The sequence below is a fragment of the Acanthaster planci genome, linkage group LG12 (assembly GCF_054643075.1).
Source record: "Acanthaster planci isolate LZ-2023a linkage group LG12, COTS_SCS, whole genome shotgun sequence".
Classification (NCBI taxonomy): Eukaryota; Metazoa; Echinodermata; class Asteroidea; order Valvatida; family Acanthasteridae; genus Acanthaster; species Acanthaster planci.
In genome coordinates this window covers 9,155,893-9,180,757 of record NC_141788.1, presented here as the reverse complement: position 1 = coordinate 9,180,757, position 24,865 = coordinate 9,155,893, and the positions used below count along the sequence as shown (strand labels likewise).

The 24,865-nt window shown below is 42.4% G+C and overlaps 1 protein-coding gene across 2 annotated transcripts; it reads right to left on the bottom strand.

The window, feature by feature from the left end:
• Positions 1–14: 14 nt before the first annotated feature.
• On the bottom strand, positions 15–24,825 carry LOC110985178 (monocarboxylate transporter 13-like). 2 transcript variants are annotated; one of them, XM_022246019.2, is made up of 7 exons: positions 24,699–24,825; positions 5,764–5,919; positions 5,141–5,437; positions 4,246–4,667; positions 3,224–3,449; positions 2,385–2,531; positions 15–1,033 (listed from the first exon to the last, which is right to left on the bottom strand). In XM_022246019.2, the coding sequence occupies exons 1-7, from the start codon at positions 24,808–24,810 to the stop codon at positions 876–878; spliced, it is 1,518 nt and encodes a 505-aa protein (XP_022101711.2). In that variant the 5' UTR covers positions 24,811–24,825; the 3' UTR covers positions 15–875. The 2 variants fall into 2 exon arrangements, with proteins under 2 accessions (XP_022101711.2, XP_022101709.2); XM_022246017.2 differs by lacking the exon at positions 24,699–24,825 and having other exon boundaries at positions 5,764–5,921.
• Between the last annotated feature and the right edge of the window lie 40 nt (positions 24,826–24,865).

Sequence of the window (24,865 nt, the reverse complement as noted above, 5' to 3'; positions counted from 1 at the left end):
CATGACGCAACATGTCAGTGGTCTCCAAGGAAACCCCGTCTAGCTTGGAGGCTATTTATTTATTTATTTCACTTTCGGGATGTTCTTTTGTGGGAAATACACTATGGCGTGAAATACACAAGTGAAAACTCACATTTTGTCTTGATTCTTGAAATAACAATTCTCTTACAAATTGATGGACAATCAATTCAAGCAAAGGTTTGACCAAAATACCAATAACGAAGCCTTTCTGTGTACAGTTGGAGAATGGAAAATGACTAGAACAGAAAGTTAAATTCTCGTGGATTCTATTTTAGCCCGTTTCTCTGATCTTGAATTTAGCACCTAGTCTACAAGTTGCTTTTCAAATTTCAAAGGTACAATTTCCCGAGGATCTCTTAAGAGAAAGGGCAAAAATTAGCATTTCTCAAGAGCGCGGAGGTTGAAGGTATAAGTGAGGAAAAAACACGAAATGGCTTAGTGAATTTCAAGTTCAAGATGAAAATCATATGCTTTGTTGAATGTGGCCCATGTTATGGACCCCCGCCCGATGCCATGCTACATTTTTGGACATCACTATTGTAAGGGGAATTATTGTACGGAGCCAATCTTTGTCACTGTCTAAAAAAGGCTTTCCACCATTTAAAGGAATCATTTTCAGACATTGTCGTCGAACGTCTCTGGGTTCCTCTCTATATAGGATTTGCATGACTGCCATGTTGCAGGCCAATGCTGTTGTTTATCATGGTATGCACAAGGAAAGTTCCCCGTGGAACAATAGAACTGTTCGGCAAGATGGCTACCACTCAAAGCCTCTATATGCTTAAATGTAGCGTGTTGTGTATGCATACTATGTCAAACATGCACTGGTGCGGCCAGCCGGACTTTGGAGATACTCAGGCTATATCTGAACAGGCTGCTCTGCCACACCGTCCACGCGATCTGCACTTCCTGTGTACGGGAATAGCCGCAAACGTCGCCGACGCACACACGAAAAGGACGGCGATGACCAATATGCCGAGGGTGTAGTTACCTGTGGAGTCGTACAGCACACCTGGGCGGAGATCAGATTGAACACCTGTTAGCACTAATCTGTATTAAGGCCATGTCAGCCGATCAGATCGCCTCAGCTGCCATATGCAGCAAAGTATGAGACGGAGAGAAACCCCCTGCTTTTTGTTGGTCATTGTCTCGCAGGAATCTGGGGAATTCCTTTCAGACATCTTGGGGGGATGTGTTAAGTAACAATAGTCTGGAATGTGTATAGGGATTGGACATGTTGGGGGGGTACCCCTCGGTCTCATTTCTTGCTGGGTATAAACAACGCAGCCTGTGGAAAGATCGACGGCGCATTTCGAAACATCCAAATGTGACACGGGTGCTAATGGGAGTATAATTATAATTATATGCCATGCTGCTTTGAAGAGTTTATCCGCCCAGTGAAACAGGAATCAACTCGGCGCAAGTAACGATGGAATATGGCACGAAGTAGGTTACTGCAATATCTAAAGAACACAACGTCTCGCAAGGTTGACATTGTTTCTATACATGGAGTTCTACTGGAAAATAATTGCTCGTTTGCTGGTTGAGAGAGCTTAAAGGGTGGCAGCGGTGCAATTGTTGAAATGCAGACCTCCAACATGCACCTTTACATATCATTTAACATCATTTCTAAATTTTGTTTCACTATTTTAAAGGGTGTTATGCTGCCTTTTGGGCACTCTAAAAAGTGCTTAGAGTTTTAAACATTTCTAAACCCACTTTTGAAAACATGTTTAATCACAACATGTTTAATGTCATGCGTTTAGGAATGTGTTTACATGCTCAGTAGATTTCAAAAAGCCAAACATGAACCACGGAAAAGATGTTAAGCATTTAAACACATACCTAAACACATTTTACTAAAGATGTCACAGGTTAAACGTTGGAAAAAGTGGGTACAAAAAGTCGTTAAACTGTAAACGTTGTTTTTACGGTAAATGTTCATAAGCAGAACTGTGATGTCATTCCAGGAAGAGAATCTAAACATACTGCATTAGTTTGTACACAAAACACTGCTGAATTTAGAAAAAGATTTTTTTCACTGGCCTCAGAATGTTCTTCTTGGGTGCCTCACTGTTGTGCAATACGCAAGTATACCACACTTCCTCATAAATGTTTTTATGGAGTTAACTTTGGGTTCACCCTTGGAAAAGAAAGATTCATGCACAGAAACGATGTCTTCCCAAGATGAAATCCCAGCAACAGCGCACTAAGTGGTCCAGGAAAGCATGGGAATTTTTTTTAAATAATATTTTAGACATTGCACATGTCAAAAAATTTTCATACATTGGACAAGAGTGTAAAATTGCAGAGAAAGATGGCAAAGAGAAATGCTACACTTTAAGTTTAAGCACAGGCTTCACCTGATAGAGGGGCACTTATCAATGTTCCGACCCCCGAAGGAACAAAGGATAGCACCATGACAGTGTTGGCGCCAAAAGTCTGGTAAAACAATTGCTCTCCAGCTGCGATTGTTGCGCCGTACAGACCAGAACGCAGAACGCCAGACACTGTTGGGGAAAAACAAGACAACAGATTTGATGTTATAATGGCGCATACCAGAGATAGGCCGATTATGATTGGAGGACAAACACAAGGAGATTAAGCGTTTACTAGTTCAAGAGTAGCCTAGTCTGCAAACTCAAACCACAAAAGTTGGACACAATCCAGTTGGCTGCAGTCCAAAGTTTTTGAAACGCCGCGAGGAATGTTTATCACGAATATGAACGATTCACAATAGTTGCGCCACCAAGAGTTTGCAACGCGTTAGCCGATCAGAACGCGCGAAATTTGTCGGCCCTTTCCAGATGCGCATTGGGTCGACAAATTTCGCGCAGTGTGATTGGCCAACGAGTTGCAAACTCTTGGACGCGCACTATTGTGAAACGTCCGTATTTGAAAAGTTGAGTCTGGTGGTGCATAGGCCAATATACATTTACAACACCGAACTTGCTGGGTGTTAAATTTTTATTTCGTTTAGAGTGATATTGCTAGTAGCGGCAAAACGAAAGCGAAGGGGGAAAAAAGATAGAATGTGAGAAAATCTGGGGATAATAGTGTCTGCCTCTCACTCCTTTCAAAACCTGAAATCCTTGGTGCACTTTCAATGTGTGCTGGTGCAACTCGAAAGTATATCAGTTAAGCCGAGTCAGCTTGTTCACCTAAAGCAGAGATATCACAGAGGGCAACGGTATCAACTTACAAACAGCAACGATGACAACTGATGTTAAAGTCTCAACGATTGTCAGTAGGCCCAGTAAAACAGCACCCAGGCTACACGACGTAAAGATCAAGTACACACGTAAGAACGGCAGGCGATCTCCTGTCACACCTATGAGGATTTTCCCGCCAATTTCCCCACAAGCAAAAAACATGATGACAGAGGCTACCTGGCTGCTGCTGAAGCCAAGCCCTTCCATGAAACTGGCCTGTAAAGAAAGACAAGCTGACTTTTGATTATATGGGGCATAATATGGACTTCGTGAAGGTTTCGTTTGTACTCATGATGGCAAAACACTGGGCTTGCAAGGCAGAAAAAGTCACTCTGCCATTTCGAGATTGGTGAAAGTGTTAGTACTGCTTCACACACGCCACAAACATAAATCCTCTTCGCAGTAAGACAGGTGTATGCCGACAGACAATTCTTGCTTCCTCATAATTTTTTAGGTAAGAATTACAAAGCTCAAAGAGCCTCATGGGTATAGCTATCAACCATAACTTGCTTGCGTGTATCATGCGCACAATTAAACCCTCGTATCTGCTGCAGTGAGTTATGTTATTAAAGTGCTCCAGGAATTGACGCGTCAATGGTCTAAACGTTGGGATTTCTCGTCCCTGAGCGTAACGCGCATGCGTTGTTTGTTGGATATAGTTCTATTGGATTTTTCTTCCCTTTGACCCCCAGGCAGGAACCGGGAAAGGTCGAGTAATAGTCAAATGCACTAAAAGCAAGTTGATAGGTTTGGGGAACAGTTTGGAAAACATTAAAGCTGGCCTGTAATAAGCCTTTTGCGGGTTATTTTGAATAAAATCTCGTAGGCCTACATATACACTGAGTTATCTTACTGCACATGAATATAACAATTAGAATTAGAATGTAGCACTGTCCTTGGTCGTGGTCCCTGGGTTGTAGAAAATATAAGTTGCCAACAAGAGGTTGTTTCATGGATGAAGAAAACACGCCCTCTCTTGTTCATGTATGTAGCAGCGCTCAGGTACACTTACAAAATTGATATTGAAGAATGTCCACCCAGTATATGCAAGAACGGAACCGATAAACCACAGCCAAACCTCAATGCTCTTGATCAAAACAAAAAATCCAGGATTGCTGACAGTATTGCCTTCGGCCTCCTCAATGTTTTCTTCTTTCTCGTTTGCCTCATTATCCTTGCTTCCGCACTCTCCACTGTTCTTCCCTTGGGTACAACCCTCGGGATCTTTCTTAACTGGAACCATAGTCTCCATTTCCTGTTTCTTCTCCAGAGACTCGTCGGCGGCTGCGGCGTAGTCTTCGGTAGGCGGGTTGGTCAGGAACGCGCTGCTGGCGAGGCCCGCCGCCAGTATCCCACCGCTGAGAATTCGCAGAGCGTCGCGCCATCCGTAGTGAGTAATGCAAATCGTCACCACGGGACTGAAGACCAGCATACCTGGAGAGAGAAACAATGCAATGGAAAGGAAGACGAGACGCCAGACAGAGTTGTTAATAATCATGTTGAAAATACATGGCTGACATATACATGTAGCCACGAGTCCAGGTTCAAGCGGCCTTTATGACTTTCATGCCCCGATTTCGTTGGTGTCTCCCCAGACGCCAATCATTGAGGGATGAATGCAACGGTTGCACATACCATCAGCGGTCAGCCATACTAGAGAAATTGTTTGGGAACGCTTGACGAAGCTTGAGGAATTAACGCCAAGTTTGAACCGTTTAATCTGAGCAAGCAAAAATTAACGCCTATAGGTTTATAGATCTGAACAACACACAAAAACTCGTCTTTGTCATAGAAAAAGGCTGGAAGTGGCGCACCATAACAAAAAGCGTATTCGATGTGCTTTAATTTTGTGCATAAACGGCCAACATGGCAGTTATCATTTAGCTTTACACAATCAGTTAATGTACCACAGGTTGATCCCAACACAGTAAACACGCTAGCACGATAGAAGTTCTTCCCGACAAACCAGTCCAGCACCAGCGCAACGGACGAATGACACATGAGGTTGGAGCCAACCCCCGCCAGGACCCCGAATGTCAAGTAGGCGTAGCCAACGGCCGGCACGAAGGACGTCGTCATGAGTCCGGCGCAGAAGAGGACGATCCCGAGGTTGACGACAGCCCGTTTGCTCAGCTTGCGTTCCAGCAGAACAGTGAACGGGCTACACAGACAGGATAAGGCCCCGGCTAAGGAGCCGATCCAACCTGGATATTTACACAAAGGTGGACGACTTTACATAATCAAGTAACGAGAAGCTCAATATGAAAAATGAAAATGCCGTAAATTTAAAGACAATCACCCAGAACCAATAAGTTTTTCCCGATCTGGAAAACATAGAAAGAACTCATCTTTGTTGTAAAGAAATCCTTGTTACATAAAGAAGCAATTTTGTCTCTTCCCTCCAAGTTTTTTTTTACAAGACTTGACTGCAGTTAAGTACAGTACTCATCAGCACGACCACCTGATTGAAAGTGTACATTTAACAGTTTCGCAAGAGGTCAGCATGAAGCCGACACTCACGCAGTTTTACCTGTTACTGCCGATCCAGAATGAAACTCTGCCTGTAAGCTCACGTAGAGGATACTGTAGTTGTATTGAGGGCCCAGGGAGAGGAATATCATGTTGAATGCGGCGAGTGTGACAACCCAACGCCACCACCAACAGTGGGACTGGCAGCAGGCCATAGCTGGAAGTTGAAGTGTAGCGCCTTTTCTATTCGCCGTAAATCCGATCCCTTGGGGGGGGGGTTCTTATCCAATCCCTGCTCAACCCAGTGAACGCACCAACTTTACACGGTTCAACAATCCCAGAGAGAAACACAGGCTCAAATTAGATGTCCTGACTGGCGGGTCAGGAAACTGGCGGTCCCGGAATCTGAGACAGGAATAGAGTGACCTGTTGACTCCTATCTAATGCAGATGATGTACGTACGTGAACCTGGTCTGGAAACCCTATAGGCTTTGTGCTCATGAAAAACAATTTGGCCTTGTTCAAACTTTATTAGTTGACACTGACAGAGAGCCACCAGCGCTCCGGGTCAGTATAGATAGTGACCCTTTTCTGTTTGTACACCTTCTATGGGGATTGTTGGGGAAGCAGCGGTGGCGGGCAGTCCACAGATAAGAGGTTTACTGGGTGTATGTGTCCTTACTCTATGGTAGGAATTATGCAAGAGTTGTTTTATGACTGTCATTGGTTTAGTCGTACAGAAGGAATCATCAAGCGAAACTATATTATATTATTACCCTAATTTGTTAATACAAACCTAGTTGACACAGTTCCGTGTTAAGAAATGAGTAAAAAAACGGGACCAGTGTTTCTTAGATAATGGTAGATACTGTACATTTAACCTAACGGGCCGCGATCTCAGATTTTATATATTGAAGAAGAGAACGAAGTTGCAGATTGGGTCTGCAGTAATTCAGTACAGTTACACTTAAATGCCTCCACGTTGGCAGCACGTACACCCATAATGCCAGAACGCGCTGTTTCCCCCATCGTGGGCGAAAGACAAACACATAAACAACATTGAAACGTCCTCTGTTTACCGATGGTATCAGTTACCTTATGGTGGGCAACACAGGAAGGAAACGGGGTCGATTACAGTCATCTGTGTTTAAGCCTATTACAAAGCAAGTCATGACACCAAGTCGTCGACAAAAAGGATGAAAACAAACTGACGCTTACCACAGACATGCGCATAGTCTGTTTCCAAACACGCGTGTGGTCTACAACACTAAACTTGGCCTACAGCGGTCATGGTATGAGAATCATGACACCTGCTTACATTATTTATTTGTTTACTAGTTTACGCCTTTTATTACAAACCAACCAGTGAAGATTAATTCGTTTCCAGTAAAGGTAGTGAAAAGTTTTCGTACGCTGTACGAAGAATACATGTATTTAACAAGGAGAAAAACTCAGGGATTCTATTTAACAGAAAATAATTACGAATTAACAATGAAAATAAGAAAAGGGCCTAGCTTGAAGATGATCTATGCGTTGAAGTTGGGGATGACTTGACTTGTCTTGGCAAGTAGCTGCAGAGCTTACAGTAGAAAGGCTTGCAGTAAGAGAGCTTGAATAGGTAACAATGATGTGTTGGGCTACGTGGAGATGATGTTCAGGGTTCAAATGCACAATCTCTCCTTCCTTCAGGTCTGTGACTTGAATTAAGTCAGACCTACGTTGCTCAGGCTTCCCCAGTCAGCCATCCCTTTAGGAAAGACCTTTTTTACCCACGTGACTGGATTGCGCCAAAGGTAAACAATACCACCACATGTGGACTGCCGTGGCCACGGTGATCGCATATATTCCAACGGGCAGCTTCAACTACGTGCGAGTGCTGCATGCTTGACTAGTTTATCTTGAAAAGGTAGACTGCCATCACAACACTATGCACCATTACCATCACAACACATAGGCCTTTCAGCATCTCAGGTTATTAATCAGCATCACATTACAATATACGGAGTAAGGACAAAGGTCCAGTTTTACGGGCAGGAGGAAACCGCAGTACCCGGAGAAAACCTGCGAGAGCGAGTATGGACTGGAAACCAAATGCACTTAAAGCCTGGGCCAAGCCGGGGCTCAACCTGGGGCCTCACTGACGCAAAACAAGGAATGTACCGCTACGCTCACTAACCCTAGTGGTAGTCACATATGGGCCTTGTATACTCTGCAAGCAGACAATCAGTGGAATGTTAAAAGCAGACCATTGTACCTCTGGTACTTTACATCAATAGACATGGCCCAGCACCCCCCCGTAAGGAATGCACCATCACGCTGAACATACCAACAGCTGGGAGTGCTAATTTTGGGTGCGTTCGATTAACTTCCCTGAATACAGCAGTGTTACACTCAAGGGAAGCCTAGAAATGAGGGTAATCGAACGCTGCAGTGTACTCGCCAAGGCATTCTGGGAAAAAGGTCAAGTCCCCGCCACATTCCATCACGTACGTCCATGCACGAACAGTCCTTCATTACACTCGGGCAGCCTCCAGAGACCCGCTCAACCAGCCGGGGTAGTAGTGGCTGACACCAGGGCAGGCACGAGGATCACGTGATGGCTAAACGAACGCTCTCGTGTAAGTTTGACTTACATGTGTAGTAGTAGAGAAGAGCCGGTTCTGGATCACACGCCCCTTTCAACCCCTTTCACCCACCCGCGCCGGGGATTTCCACTTCACTGACCTTGAACTTTTAACCCCGGCTGGCTAAACAACTCGTGACAGAAATCCCGCCCGAATAAAAATGAAAAAAATTTAGAAACCTAATTATAAATAGAACATGTCAACTCAAATGTATATCGTCTCAAATGACCACGAACGTCTAAATGCCGGCAACAAAAACCCGAAAATTACTTATGGCCCCTTTGACTCTGAAAACTTAGTCATTTTAAGACCTGCAAAGAATTCTTCTAAGATTCTCTATTCTCACGAGGGTCAACAGAAACGATTGTTGATTAGGCTTGAAGACCCTTGTTACGGTATCAACCCGGTTTACAAATATGGCACTAAGGAACCTACTGGCCAAGATCAAATTTGTTATCAAGTGTCTCCCGATACTGAATCGCTGCTACTATGTATAAATGAAGCATTTTATAATTATTTTGAAAAATTAACAGATGATATCCTGGAAGATCTCCCCGTGATTACGCGTAACTCTTTTAAGGTGTCTCAAAAACTAGATGACATACCCGATCAAATCAATTATTTAGTTAAGCCGGCTTATACCGATAAAAGTAGGATGTACGTTAAGATCGCCTATGATGCCTCTTTGGTGGATAAATCGTTTAAAGAAATTGATCGCTCTCTTTTTGCTAATAAGAAATGCCAAGCGATCTCTTTGATCTCTCCTAAAGATATTTACTATGGTGCACACGGTTCACTTTCTTGCGGCGCGAGTGTTAGGTATAGAGTTATATCGGCTATGCTAACGGTTGAAGAAAAACCTTACCTTTTGGACGCGTTTGATTAAATAAAAGTTAGTGAAAGTCAATTTAACCTCGGTTATCCCGGGGTTAAATTTTTTTACTTTAAATAAATAAACCTTTATATAAAATGACTGATGCGGAACTTTGCCACTTGCTGAATCTAAAGGAAGTACACATAATTGGGGCAACGAGAAATGTCCAACCGAGAACGCCTTGTAACCACCAAATAGTTGAAATGGACGAAAGATACACGTGTAAACATTGCGGTCAAATTTTTGGGTGGGTTTCTTCGTTCGGAGCCGCAGACGTGGGAGATCGGTACTTTAATCATCACGTTTGGAGGAAACCTAAGCCGCCAAAATCGAGAAAAACGTTGCTGAAGTATAATCTGTCTTTTCAAAACGGCGAAGCGGGTGAAATAGAATACAAGTTGAACCAAGTTTTAAACGGTAAAATCTCTCGAGGTAAACCGTTGGAGGCTTTAATTGCAGTCTGTTATCAAGATGTCACTGGGGAAATCGAATGTGAAGTTAAAGAACTTTTTCAAGTCTCGGACAAGCACTGGAAAAACGCTATGGAGAAGTTTAACCTCGCAAAACAAGACGTATAAAACGTATATAATAAAATGGGGACGCACACTTTTCACTTGACCGAGAACCCGCAGACGTTTAGATTGAAAAACGAGATCAACAACACCAAAGGCGACAAAGTCGTCCGAGTAAAGAATATTCAGTTTGAAGCTGGATATTTTAACGTAACAAACGCTACTGAAATTGAGTGGGATACAAACTTGGACGGTAGGCCAGCGGGGGTACTTGGCGAACGACCACCCGGTATGCCCTCAGTGGAAAGAACGGATTCATCCCCCAATCCAGAATTAGTACAAACAGCTAAAAACAGATTGATCGAAGCAAATAAAAGAGGCGAGTTAGCGGAAGAAATCAGAATAATCGCTGATGAAATTGAGCAGCTAAACCAAGAAATCGCAGCTTTAGAAGATCAGTTAAACCAAAGACAACCATCAGAAACGCGAGCTCGTTTACATTTTGATCTCGACGATAAAAAAATCAAATCAGCTTCACTGCTCGAGGGGCAAAGACAAGCTTTAGATGAAATATACGAAGGGAATCCACCAACTCGACCTACCACCACCACCAACTCCCCCAGGAGACCCAGAAGAGAATTAACTAAAAGACTTTTTTTGACGGGACTAACTGAACCTATATACGACAGACTTCATTCGCGAAGCTCATCTGAACCATTACCTCAGGATCAAAGAGGAAGCATCGTGGTATCCCCTGGTTATTACGGCATAGACTGGTTTCACTTTTTGTTAAACTCGATACCGGGCGTTTCTTTTAAGGTTCACTCGGAATCTAAACGGGTGACTTTGGCCATTACGGACCCCAATCTCAAGTTGCGACTAAACAAAGAAGTGTCCAAGCTATTAAACTTACCCAAAATAAAACTTTTACCCAACGTTATTTACGAAGGCAAGTACGATTTAAACCCCTTGAAACTCGCGTTTATTCATTGCGAACAATTAAATACATTTGACAACTTTTATAACGGGCGTACTTTAGACTTGCTGTGCGTGATAGCTACCGAACCTCGCACCTACTGTGAAACGCCTAAAAAGTTAATCGACAGGAACATCAGTGAATTGACTTTTTCTGTTAAAAACGACAGAGGTGAGCTCGTGAATAACATCGGCAAAATTTTAATCGAGTTAGACATTTTTTAAAACGCGTAATTATAAAAGTAATAAGATGATATACCCAGATTTGACTGAACAAGCGGAGACAAAGGTTTACAGGCTAAGAAAGATCGAAGAAATTAAATCTCAAATCCAAAGAGAACGCGACGCGAGGGAAAATAGTTACAAAAAGATCAAACGACTCTTAACCGCGCTCGGATACGTAGAGCACGGCATGGAATTAATTGGAGTCACATCGGCAGCCGTAGGCATTCCCGCCATTTTGGGCGTCATTACCGGACCCGTCGGGCTCGTGATGGAAGGCGCTGCTATCGGTGCGTTTGGCGCTTACGCGATTCTAAAGTACGCCTCCCGTAGACTCACCCACAAAACTAAAAAACACGACCAAATTCGAATGTTGGCAGACGCTAAATTAAACACCATCGAAGATACGTATCTCACGCGATTGAAGACGGTGACATATCCCATGAAGAATTTGTCCTTATTTTATCTGAGCTGAAAAAGTTTAACAAGATGAAAGAAAAGATCAGATCGCGTACGTCTACAAAATTGGAAGAAACTAAAGCTCATATCAAAGAAGAATTTGAACGTCAAGTCAACGAAAGAGCAGAAGCGCTAGCCAACGAACGGGCGGCGGTTTTAAAAAAAGATCTTATGAAAAAACTTGGCGAATAAGTTTTACAAAGTCGGTTGAGTACGAAGAGAATCCACCCACTTATCGAGAAGCGACTATTCCAACGGCACCTGTAAAAGACTGGTAAAGATTATTTTTAAAATTCTTTTAAAATAAATGGGAGGCAATTTTAGTAGTTTAAATATTTTAGTAAACGAAGACAATTCCTTTACAGCCGAGTTTCCAAATTTAACGCATGCGTATAAATTACCGAAAGTAACCACGGATGAAGCGGTAAATAGGTGGTCTGCCGAGTCGATATCGTTTTACCAAAATCAATTTAATTTCGCGGTCTACTGCGCGACGACGGCCTGCGGTGTGGGTTTTGATCTGCTGTCTGACCCTAATCCATACGTCTCGGCTTTATTTAATTTTCACGTGTATTACACCGTACGAAAAATATTTTACGAATGCGTGATGCCCATTCCGAGCGACGACGTATTTGACGCGTTACACAATAATTACGACCATCGGAAGTTTACCGACACGTGTCTTTTATACGGAGTAGACCCGAATAAATCATACAAACAAACGAGGGACACTTTGTCGAACGGATTAGGCACAGCTTACTACTACGACAATGGATATATACCCGTTCCGGGTAAAAACTACGACGCGCACGACTTACACGTGACCAACGGTAAATACGCGGGATCTACTTACATGGGATTTGGATGGGAAAGCTCCGGTCACGCGAGCACATACACGGTTACCTGGATTTCACAGTCGGACGCGGTTACATTGGCCTGGTGGGACTTCGTTCCTAAAAAGTCTAGGTTGACTGACGTGGGAATCACAAAAGTAAATGAATCAATTCGAGCTTACGTCTACGCATTACTAGGGGCACAGGCGCAGACCAAGACCAGCGTTTTGGCTACCGGCACCGGATTAGACGCGCGACGGCAATTTATTACGATCGTAGATTCTTTAATTAATTCGGGTCCCGATTTGGAACAGTCGATCGACCAATATCAAGATTCGCTACAATACGCAAAAACGCCTTTAAACTTCGTAGTTGCCCCAGGTTTGTACCTGGTACCCTCGGATATGGACTTACGCGTCGGAACGTTTGAGGGATACAACAATAATTTACAAGTCGCGACTGAGGATATGAAGACTGGATACGTACCGAGTTTGAATAACGGAATGAGCGAGTGGAGCGAGCGAGTTACTAGCGTAGCGGGTACGACCGGAGGGAGTACGAGCGCAGCGAGAACGAGTACTAATGAAGAAGCGATTCAACCAGAAGTGTTACCAAAGCCAATTGTAAATCCAGTTTTAAGTAAGCCTTTAGACGCCCACAATGAAGAGAAACTATCCTTAACCGTTGGTGCCGTTGCTTTGGGTGTTGTTGGGTTTACTTTATACAAGGTTTTCACTTAAACGTTTTGAATTAAGACGTAAAAAAAAAAAAATTCACCCCAAATTTGAGGTGAATTTTTAAAATCTATTTTTACCCATTCTTTTGTACGTACGTCAAAAGCAAAACACCCGCGCCCACGAACAAGGTCCAAACGTGTTCTGCCACCCATCCAACAGCTTTACTCGCCACGTTAAAAATCCAACTCAAAATGCTACCGATGATCCCAGGCAAAGCTCCTAAGGCACTCAACCCAAGTTTCTTTAATACGTTGGCTAAATTTTGTAATTGTCGTTTGATCCAATCGGTGACCCCGCCCTTGGAAGGAGGAGCAGGCGTTGGTTTAGGTGCGGGTTCAGGCGTTGGTTTGATCGCTCCGCTAGTTCCGGCACCCCTGACGCTAGCCACTATACTACTAACGATGGTGCTCATAGCTAAACCAAAAGCCGCTAAGATGCTAGCGATTGTGACGCCTTGCTCTCTAAATATCGTTCGAATCTTATCACCCAGTGTGTCATCTGAATGTAAAGCGTAATTAATTAAATCTTTAACTCGCGATATTTGACTTTTGAGTTTACCGTTTAATATGTCTCTTTGAGCTTGTAGTCCTTCGAGTTGATCGTTTAATTCACGTAAACGACCCGAATCTTCAGAAGTCTCGAGTCTACTTATTTCTTCTTGAATTTCAGTAATTTTAGCTTCGTTTAATCGTATCTGTCCTCTAATAGTTCGCAATTCTTTGTCTAATCCTAAGAGCTCTCTATAGTTTAATCCTTCTGTTTGAACGTTTGTATCTTGGGTGAGCTCTTCTACGATGTCACTAACTTGGTCGGCTGTTTTGGGAAGATCTTCCATTGGAATGATCTCGGGTTGAATGGATTTTAACTTTGTTTGTGCTTTTTGCACCGATCTTCCAAGGTTAAGACCGACAATAAAATTTGGGTTTGTTTTGCTGGTTAGTAGCACATCACCGTATTTGCCTTCACTTTTGTAAAATAAACCTTTGTCTTCGCGGTAATAAAACCTTTCGTAGTGAAGTAATGATGGTATATCTTTTCTTCCGGTGAGTTTAAAATATTGGTAAAAGGCTTCTACATTTGGATTAGTTTTGAATACCGCTCTCCCCCGTTCTAAAGGATCATCGGGTAACATTACTGGTCTTGGGGTTATTTCCAATTTTGATCCAATCGGTTTTGTTGTTACCGTTCCTCCGTATGGTTCTTCTTGTTCAATCAGTACTGTTCCCACTCTTAGTTCATTAAATGAAGTGTTGGTATCGTCAAATCCAGGTTCAATAAAGGACGTTTCTTGATCTTGATCTTGATCGTCCAAGAGAGGTTTTTCCTCAATATCGAATCCTCCTTCTGCCATTTCTTTTATAATAATAAGTTTTTAAGCGGTTGGCAGGCTCGCGGGTAGGATACCCTGCGCCACCAACCAACCTTGGGTAGCCAATGCGCCGCTGGACAAAGCGGTTAATTTTAACGCGTCTTCGGCGGACAACCTATTTAGATCTGGTGGTTTAATTTTAAATAGCTTACTCGACAGCATGGCGTATCCGAGTGAGATTCCTGAAACAACTGCGCCGTGATAAACCGTATTGGCGATTCCGTTTACGTCGATTGATTTAGCGTTACTCATATTTAATAATAAGGAACTTTTATTCCATATCTAAAATTGGTTCTTGTTTGGGAATAGTCGCTTCTTGCTTTGGCTGAACACTAATTTGTCGTGAACTGGGCTGGACACTGCTCGACTTGTTTCTCCAAATTAAGTAGAGAAGAACCCCCGCAACCCCCAACGAACCGAGTATCAAGCTTCTGTTCTCTGTAACCGTTTGGTAGATCTTGATCTCTTCGTTGCTTTCTTCGCCCGCTAATTTCATCTTGACTAGTTGTTGCTTCATCTTCTTGTTATGTTCGGCCAATTTTTTACCTTGTTCTACACGCTTCGGATTTTTGGCTTTAGTACTCCTTTCAGTCGTAGTTTCTTCTACTCGCTTAGTAACTTTCTCCGGTTGACTTTGTTGCTGGCTCACTTCTGTTTCCTGTTGCTGATTCACTTCCGTTTCTGTTGTCATCTTCTTTTATAATAATAGAACTTTTGTTAAACTCCAGGTGTTTTGTTGTAATCAGCATAGTTGTAAGTGGAGACAAGTACACACCGTACTTGTAACAGACCTCTGTAAGTAAATGACCCATCGTTTGACTGATGATCGGGTCGTCACTTAGGTCCTTAGTAAGCGCTTCCTCTGATTTTAAGTTGACATTGAATCCGAGTAGATCGATCGGAGTAGCTATTCCTAGTAGGCGAGAGTACAAACTTAAAATCGAGTGACCAAGGGTTTTGACAATTTCTTTGCCAAACTTAATTTCGTAGAGGTTAAACAACTTTTCTTGATCTTTTGGTGGCAGAGCTTCGATTTCTTTTATCGTGTATTCTTTGCCTAAGTATTTTTTAGATTCACCCGAGGCAGCTATCGCGCAGAGTCTATCCTTTACGTTTGAGGCCGATTCGTTTGATTCGCTTTTTGAATCGGTGAATATGCTTTTTATGTCGTCCATTTTAATAATAAGTACTCTTTAAATTTGTTGTAGGTATGCTTTAGTCGTATGTATTCAACTGTATAATAAGTCAAGTTAGCTGCAATAACTAGCTGAATAACTAGCTGGACGTATTGTAGCAGGGCTATCATTTTATTAATAACAAAAATAAATTTACTTGAGCACAGCTGGCGTAGCTATGCTCAAGCAAAGAGTAACTAATTAGTAACTAGTTAATAAGCAAAGTCAAACAAATAATTAACTAGTTAAACCGTATTGCAACAAAGCTATTATTTAGTTACAACTGGGCTGACGTAGTCCAATTATAACAAAATTAACTAGCTTCACAATAATGGTGATGCGAATACTCGATCTCAAGATTATTCGACTTTTTAGCTAAGTTACATTTTAAACAGCAAAGCACGCAATTAGATTTGATATGACCAAATTTGTTATCTAATCTTTCAATAGTGCCTAAATCGTCTCTTTTCTCTGAGAACTGCATTTCGACTTCACAATCTGGGTAGAAGCAACGCGGATAGTCCTCAATTAACCCGCGGCAGAAATCTGTGTCGATAAATTTCTCGGGATTAAATCGATCGTTTTTCTTATCTGAATGTCGGGCGCCACTAATCCAATTTCGTATAGTTACTTTGATTGGACAGCTACAAATTTTGCAATAATGTTTTTGTTTTCCATGGTTGCAGATACCATTCCCGTGACAATCAACACAATGATATTTTTCTCTCCCGTGCTCACAGATTGATACTCCGTCGCACTCAATGCAACGAGATTTTTCTTTTTTATGTTTACATATACCATTCCCGTGACAATCAACACAATGATATTTTTCTCTCCCATGTTCGCATTTATGCCTATTATTAGAAACTTTAGCAGCGGCGTTACAGCTGATACACCCTGAGCAACGCTTACCACTATTCGTAACTTTAAAACATTCTAGCGCTTTTAACTCATGACATCTTTTACAAATTTTACTTTCCATTTAAATTAGATTACATTCGTTCATACATTATCTCATTTTTAATGAACAAAGAAATGAACCGGCGCTTCGGTATTTAAAACCAACTTACTAAATTTAACGTTGCGTAGATGCCTTTTGATCTCTTCTCTCTTTTCGTCTGGTACAATGTCGTTTTCGTCTAAACACTGATCAAATGAATTACGATCCTTACAGTGGAATATTGCCGTCCAGGCAGTATTCTCTCGGAAATCTTTTAAAACAGAATTGTACTTTTGCGTCAAAAGCCAGCAGCTTTGGAGGTAGTGCCTACCCGAGAACGCCATTTTAGACAAAGCACAAACTGAACCACTCTTAGACTTCTTACGATATTTGATAAACTGATCGGCTGCACAATCGTCGATAATAAATAATGTATTTACACCATCGAATACTCTCTGATAAAGTTCTATCGCCTCATTTAATTCTAGTCTTTCTCGATCCAGGTCACAAAGATAGACATTTTCATCGGTGTATATCCACAGTCGTTCTAAATACGTTTTATTCTTAAATAGCGTCGGGCATATGATCACGATAGCTTCAAACGCAAAACGATATTCTGTCTCTAAAAGATTTAAGATCCAGTTAGTCTTCCCGCTGCCAGTTTTGCCCACGATCAAAGCGCAATGCGGATTCTTAAACATCTGGTTCTCACTTCTTTCATAACTCGCTCGCTCGTTCATTTTTAATAAACAAGATTTTTAAAGTTCCCGTCCTCCACCGTTAGTTGAGAGTCCATCACCAGGAATACGTACATCGTTAGTGGTCCTGTGGTCTCAGCCGTTCGTTCCATCTGTATAGATATGTCTCCTCCTCCACCGAGAGGTCTGCCCGATCCGTGTGCAGAATTGTCGTCGGAACTTCTGAAGTCGAGCCACAAACCATATTTATCTTTTAGATAGTCCGCCATATCTACTCCCAATAAGGATAAGTCCGAGACAACTCCTCTAGCCAATTCTTTATCCGAGTCTCCGAAATATTTAGTAACTTCATTCCAATGTTGGTACTCAAACAAACCCTGTGAGTACAATTGATTAGGTCTACCTTCAACTGTCACAATCGTCTTTGTAATGTGTGGATTATAAAACTTTTGCGGGTTGCGGGTCGTCGGGTCTTTAAACAGGATCAAAATTCCTTTTAGACTTTTAATACTCTGGTCTATGCTTATATTCCATAGCGTATCACTCTTGTTTACCGCTTGCTTCTTCCACGAGTGAATACGGTCGAATAGATAATACATCGTCTTCTTGTTTCTCAAGGTTTGCGCCAGGTCTCGATTGGTGACGACTTCGTATTCCAGGGTCAGATCTGAAATGGAGTACTCCGCGGCGGTATCTGACGAGTTGACCACTTTGTCGTGCCCGTTAAAAGTTAGTTGGTACGTTAGAGGCTCTTTAAACCACGAAGGATAAAATGGGGTATGGTCCGTCAACATAGGCGTGTCTAGTGGAATCGCGTACCTGTTTTTAAAAGCGTCGGCAATTGCCTTGTCTTTACCGTCGTTTGCAGCGTCATTAGCATCGTCAGCCCCTAGACGTAACTTAGCTATATTTTCTTTCTCTAGTCCAAAATACGCCATATTTTTGGTCTGCGACGGGGGTAACCAATTGTCCTTAAAATTGTGAAATACGTCCGCGTCTCGGTAACTTACGATTTTATTTCCCTGGAGAGATATATTTATTTCCGACACCAGGTTTCTCGCCACGTTGTTATAAACCGCCCGGTTGTCGTCCGAACCGCCGTCTAGATCCAGTTTAAATGCCACCTTTGCCGTGCCGGGTACAATGACGTCGTCGGTGCCTAGGGCCGGGAATTTTATGTTTAACGTGTGGCCCGCGTCTATGGTGCTTGGGTTGTGCGTAATGGTGACTTCGCGCCGCTCGCCTTTGATCGCGCGAGGAACTTTAAGTCTTCGACTCGGGTTAAGCTTTTTGGTGTACATCTTACTTTTATATAATAGTAACCTTATTTTAAAATGGCTAGTGCATTGATGATGGTTGGAGGAGCGATAGTAAACGCCTTGGCATTTACAGGATCTAATTTTTTATTCAGCAGTTTATCAAAAAGTAAAGTCGACGAAGAACGAAGGCGACACGACATCGCGTTGGAGCAATTGGCGCAAGCGAAGGAAGAGTGGGAACAAAAACGTGTCCACATGCTAGACTTTTTGAACGAACGAATGCGACAAGAACGCAAGAGTCAGCAAACATTTGTAAACGTGGACGAAGCTTTACGAGCTTATTCAGAATTGACCGGTAAGAGTATTATCCCGTTACCGCCAGAACCTAGGTTGTCCGATTTTTACGAGCCTTCAGAAGACCAAAAAACCCGCGAGTTGGTTTGGATTTTAGGTGGAACTGCGATAGTCGGACTGCTAGCTTATCGGTACTCGCTACGCTCGTAACTCGTTACACTCGATCGGTACGCGTAACTTTAAAAACTAGTATTTTTAAAATGGACCAAACTTTGAAAAAACTATTTTACAGTCCACAGGGTTTACTGGCGAGGAGAAAGTGCTGTCGATCGTCTACACGAAAAGACCGGTGCAAACAAATCGGTTATTAGGAAGTGGCTAAAAAAGCAGGCCGTTTGGCAAATATATTTACCCGCACCACATTACGTACCCAGACCTACAATGTTGCAATCAGAATCGGTCGAACCTAATTACGCGCATCAAATGGACATACTTTATTTACCCTGGGACCGAGTTAAAAGAAAAACATTTAAGTACGCTTTGACCGTGGTAGACGTGGGTTCGCGGTATAAAGAAGCAGAACCGTTGACCAGTAAAACTGCCGAACAAGTGAGTGAGGCAATAAAGAAAATTTACGAGCGATCACCTCTGACCTGGCCCAAATTCGTAATGGTAGACTCGGGATCTGAATTCAAAGGCGACTTCAAACGGTTAATGACAAAACACGGAGTAGAAATTCAAGTGGGTGAACCTGGGGTACACAGATCTCAAGGAATCATAGAAAGGTTTAACCGTACTTTAGCCGAAAGGTTATTCGGCCACCAATACGCTCAAGAGATGTTAAATGTAGGTGTGCGTAACGTGGAATGGGTGGAACGTTTGCCTCAGGTCGTGAAATCGTTAAACGAGGAAAAAACGCGGTTAATAGATGCCGTTCCTGCAGAAGCTATAAAATCAAAGCGAGTGAAACAAGAACCGAGTACACCTGTAAGAACTACCCAAAGAGAACTTCCTCCAGACGCAGTCGTCAGGTACCTCTATTACCCGGGTGAGCAAGAGGGTGGCACCGTCAGAAGGGCAACGGATCCGATATGGTCCGTGGACGTCTATCAAATTGAAAAGCGCACCAGTCAATTTAAACGAGTGAAAGGAAAACGAGTCAAAACGGGCCCAACATTGTACTACCTATTAAACGGACCAAATAGGAGTTTCGTCAAAGAGGAACTTCAGGTAGTACCCGAGGACACCGAATTACCGGAGTAGCTCGCTCGCTTATGCCCGTAAGCTAACGTATCGATTCCGTTCGGCAATATGTAACGCTTTGTGTCCAACGGCGACAAACTAAGTTTATTTTGTGAAATGGTGAACACCCGATGTTTATCCGATCTAAATAGTTGTTGTTTATTGAAATGAGAAACCCTTTCAAATAGGCATCTTTTATACATCTCGTGGGTCAATCGTTTCTCGGTTACTACCTTGGAGACCCCTTTCGCCTTCTTTAAAGAAAAGTACTCGCTTCGCTCGTAGCTCGCTGGCGCTCGCTTTTGATCGGTAGTTAAGATCGAATACATTTTTGGTCTGATACAAACGGCTTCTAAAATTGTTTTACCGCCAAACTCGTCTTTCATTTTGCCTATGACTTTTTTATTTTTGACGCTGTAAAGCGGATGACCCGGTGGATAATTACTAAAGTCAAACAAATGGCGCTTTTCGTTTAGGTAACCAGTTAAATCGTCAGAGCTTTGCTCGATTTGAACTAATAGAGAATCAGTGTCCGTATAAAGTAAATTTACTTTTTCACCAAAAGTTGATTTTAGTTCGTTGTAGTAGAAATCATACATCAACGTTTTTGAGATATCGAGAATACTTACACCGCAATAGATTGGCTTATTTAATTTTGTTTTGGTTCGGTACATCTCCACAAACGAAAGAGAACAGTCCCCAAATGGCACCGTCGATTTATAATTCGGTTTATACGTTAATTTTTTGTATTTGGCGGCGTCTTGTACGTCCCTTAGGAGGTGGCCGTCAATTCGATGTCTTACATTTTCCATCGTCTTGCCAAATACCGAATTGTTCATCAATTTGAAAAAGTCTTTCTCAAAATCATTTTTTGCTTTCTTGCGCAATTTTGTGTTTTTATCGATGTAGCTCTTCATCCACGGCTTTTGGCGGAAACGCAGTACCCGGTGAACTTCTTTGATCCACAACCCTAGTTTGAGATATTTTTGTAATGTACGATAGTGAACCACGTATTTTCGTTTGGTGCCCAAAGTAGCCACTAGTTTGTCTACCGAGGTCACTTGCTCGCCATTACCAATTAAATCCAGTTGGTAACTCGAAAACCATTCGTTTGGTACCGTGATATTTTCGGGTGCGAGTGGAAAGTCATTATGTTTGTCATGGTGACGTTCTGGATAATCCATGGTAATCTCAAACATGTAACCGTAGTCGTCACTTAGCCGCAACTCTTGGATGTAATAGTAATTAAATTTTTCTAAGTCTGTTTCCCAGGTAAATTCCCCTACGGGCAGATATTTGCTCATCGCCCAGCCGTATAAATTATTTGCGTCTAGGTACATGATCTGTGACTACGGCTTATTGGGATCGTAGTTGGGTAGTTCTGGGCTATTTGCCTTTGCATATCGCTTTGCACCCACACTCGAGATACCGCCTCTTTTTGCCCTTTCAAAAAACAAGTGCTTGTCGATGTCTGTCAGTAGTTCCAGTTGGATACCCGAATGCTTTAAGAGGGCGTCCCACGATAGGCCTGGCGCCGTATAATAGTTGGCTGGGTCAAGGCCGTAGTTCTTCTTGCATACCTTCCGGAAGTTCTCAAATACACCCGCTAGCAATAGCGCGTCCGTTTCCACATATAGGTCGTGGTAGTCGCCTAGGTTTTGACAGCCAAAGGCTTCCCATACTTTCTCCGCACGAGCATATTCTTGCTGGGTTATCCCTCCCTGCTTCAGAGAACTATAGAAAGCGTCTACTGGTGGGAGTTGTCTCTCTTGGAACCGATCAAAGGAGTCTATATACTCATAGGGGTAAATTCCCTTTTTCAAGAGTAAATGACTATTATTTGGAAACCTTTCGCAAAGTAATTTAAAATCATCTGGTGAACAATTTTTAACCAACCGATCTAGCGAAGCCGCCATAAAATGAAAGGAGTCTAAAAATCTGAGTTGGCCAAAAGAAAACGAGATGTAATTTTCAGTATTTTTAGCGATCAACTTGATTGATTTCCCATAAAATTCGTGAGCGCCTTGCATAATTAAATGTGCGTCGTATTTCTCCAAGTTGTGTAAGATCACCGGAATGGGTGTTTGGTCGGCCACTATTCTTAACTTGAGATTACAACTAGCATGCGCTGGGCCTCGGTACTTCCCCGTCACGTGACAATGATCGCGAACTTTTCTAAAATTATTGATGGGCTTTTTGCAATCTAAACATTTCCATTCTCTGAACTCTTTATCTTTGCCTTCAACTTTAACTTTAACTATACGACAAAACTCGATTTTGTCAGCTTTTGTCTCTGGTGTTCTTGGAATATCACACTGGCAATGAGATTCTTCTTTTCTCTTGTCTATCAACTTTTCGCATATCCAGCATCTATTACATTGTTCGTAAATTTTTTGTAACTCGGGTGACCAGACTAACTTCGCTTTGTTTTTAAACGTTTCGTTGATATTCTCTGTTTCCTGAGAAAGTGACCCTACAAAATCAACAGCCGCGTCTTGACCTCTGTAAGTCTTTTGACTGGTGCAAACTCCATCGCATCTGACGACCGCGTATGAGTATCCGCAAGGCCTGTGAATCTGTGTTTTCACCGTGTTTGTGTCTGCTGGCGGTAATTTTTCTAAAACAGACTCAAAATCGGCGTAAATGACAAAAGGCGCGTCTTGCTTATTTTTGTAATTTTTAAACTTGAGTATATTTTCACCCTCGGCTGGCATTTCAACTTTACATGTAGGAACGTTTAAGCCTTGGCAATCTTCTTTGTGGCTGGCTAACTTTTCTTCCGTTTGGAAATGCGACATGCACTTGAAACACCAGTGTTTCTTATGCTCGTGATGATCGATATCACTCGTCAACCGAGAAAAGTTTTTAATCCAACAGTAGTGATTCTCTTCATCTCTGGTAAAATAAAGTAAATTGATCGGTTCTTCTGGACGCTTGCTTTTGTGCAGAATGTAAATACCGTCTTTTTTGGTGTAACCAAACACATTGATCGCCAAGTTATTTTGCGATTCGATACGTGGAATTTGTGAAATCGGTGTTGGAAAGCTTATGTTTGTAAAATTTAGACTGTCTGCTTCTGACCGGTAAGTCGAAGGTCGCTCCTTATTTATTTTATATTTTGGATTTGTTTCTAGCTGACTTTTGACTCCGTCTGAATACAGCTTCAAAGCTGCTCTCAACGCCTATCGGATGCATTCTTGATCTTTATTTTGGACGTTTATGATTGCTTTTTTGTCTAACAGTTCCTTAGGCAAAGGAATGTAAGAAGAACCGACTGGATTATATTTAACCACGTTGATGTAAAAAGCGACAACTTTGTCAAAGATCCAACCCGAGCCTTTTTGCGTATGGGCCTCCACCTGTTCGATTTGTTCTTCGCGTTGCTTAGCGAGTGAATTTTTAACGTCGGCTTTATTTGCTACTACATCTTGATCGCTCTGAAAGGGAAAGGTGCCGTAGTCAATCGTTCCGTCAATTTTTTCCAATCTAAACTGCACTTTAAGATGTGTTTGTAATTTGTAACTCCCGATTTCTTTGAGTTCGGCCAACGCTGTTTTCTCTATCAACTGCTTGTAAAAATCAAAAAAATGTATTAGGTCATCTTCATAGAAGCGAGGAATCAACTCCCAATTACGAAAATTATTTTTAAAACGCCACATACGTTTAATGTCCACTTCCTCGAGTTCTTTAGGCTGTGTATAAGCTTTAATCGCATTGATAAAGTCTTGTTTTACGTATCTGTCTTTGTTTGCATAAGGAATATTATATTTTTGTACCGTTTTCAACAGCTGCCGATATGACTGACTCTGGAGGTACCTAAATTGTTTTTGATCCGCTCGTATAGCATTTATTAGTTCAGATCGTGTATGATATTTACGTTTTGGTGCAAGTAATGGGATGTTATACCGTTTGACAAAATCTTCTAAAAACGCCTTCTTAGATCGTTTGAAATTCGTTAGTAGAGGTCTGTGTTGCTGGTTACTCATCTCTCTATTTTTATATAGGTTTCTAAAATTTTTATCATTTTTTATATCGACTTGACTTGACATGTTTTTTTATATATTGTTATTTTTATATATAGACCATTTATTTAAGGCGGTTGTAAACATAGCGTGTTTTGCTTTGAACAGAGCCATGCTTTAAGTAGAGGTCACGAGTTCAGGTCGGGCAAGTCTCGACTTGTAGCAAGGGGAAATCCCTTTTTTTGTTTGCGTAAGTCAGTACCAGTCACGAGTTGTTTAGTCAGCCGGGATCAAAAGTTCAAGGTCAGTGAAGTGGGAATCCCCGGCGCTAGTCACGAGTTGTTTACAGCGAGCAAAGCGAGCGGCGCCGAGGTCAAAAGGTGAGTGGAAATTCCCCCGAGATTCTTGGGTCGATGTACTACCCAAGGGCTTTGATCAAAAACTGGGGATCTCGCACTATTCTGGATTTTCCCATTTTTTCCCATTTTTCCCCACCAAAAATGTTTCGACGATTTTTTGGGTCGATGTACTACCCAAGGGCTTTGAGCAAAAACCGGGCAAAAAGGGGCGTGTGATCCAGAACCGGCTCTTCTCTACTACTTGTGTAAGCTAATCGAACGCACCCATTGTGACTTGACCCAGCACCCAGAGAGCTTTGTTACACTATTTCAGCCTATCCACGTAAAATGTGCACAGATGCGTGTGTGCGCATGATGGACATCGCAAGATATCGCACACTTACCTCTGGAAAGCAGAGACGAATCGGGGAATAGAACAAAAACGGGTAAATGGGAGGCCAAGTGCGCTTTCTCGGCCCTTACCTTTTCTGGGACAATCCCCAAACCCTCCCACGGCAGGGGCCGGTGGCTTTACACTTCCTCCCGGAGAAAAATCTTGGCAACAACTCCCGTGGTGCGCATACGAGTTTTGCATGGAACCCACATCACTCACTGATTTCGCGAGAAGTCACAGAGGCCTATCGCCCCGT

Coding starts and splice junctions, on each gene's coding strand:
- LOC110985178 (XM_022246019.2), bottom strand. CDS start 24,810: ATGCAAAACTCGTATGCGCACCACGGGAGTTGTTGCCAAGATTTTTCT. Junction 5,920..24,698: donor TGGGGATTGTCCCAGAAAAG/GTAAGGGCCGAG, acceptor TTCAACTTCCAG/CTATGGCCTGCTGCCAGTCC. Junction 1,034..2,384: donor GATAAGTGCCCCTCTATCAG/GTGAAGCCTGTG, acceptor ATCTCCGCCCAG/GTGTGCTGTACGACTCCACA.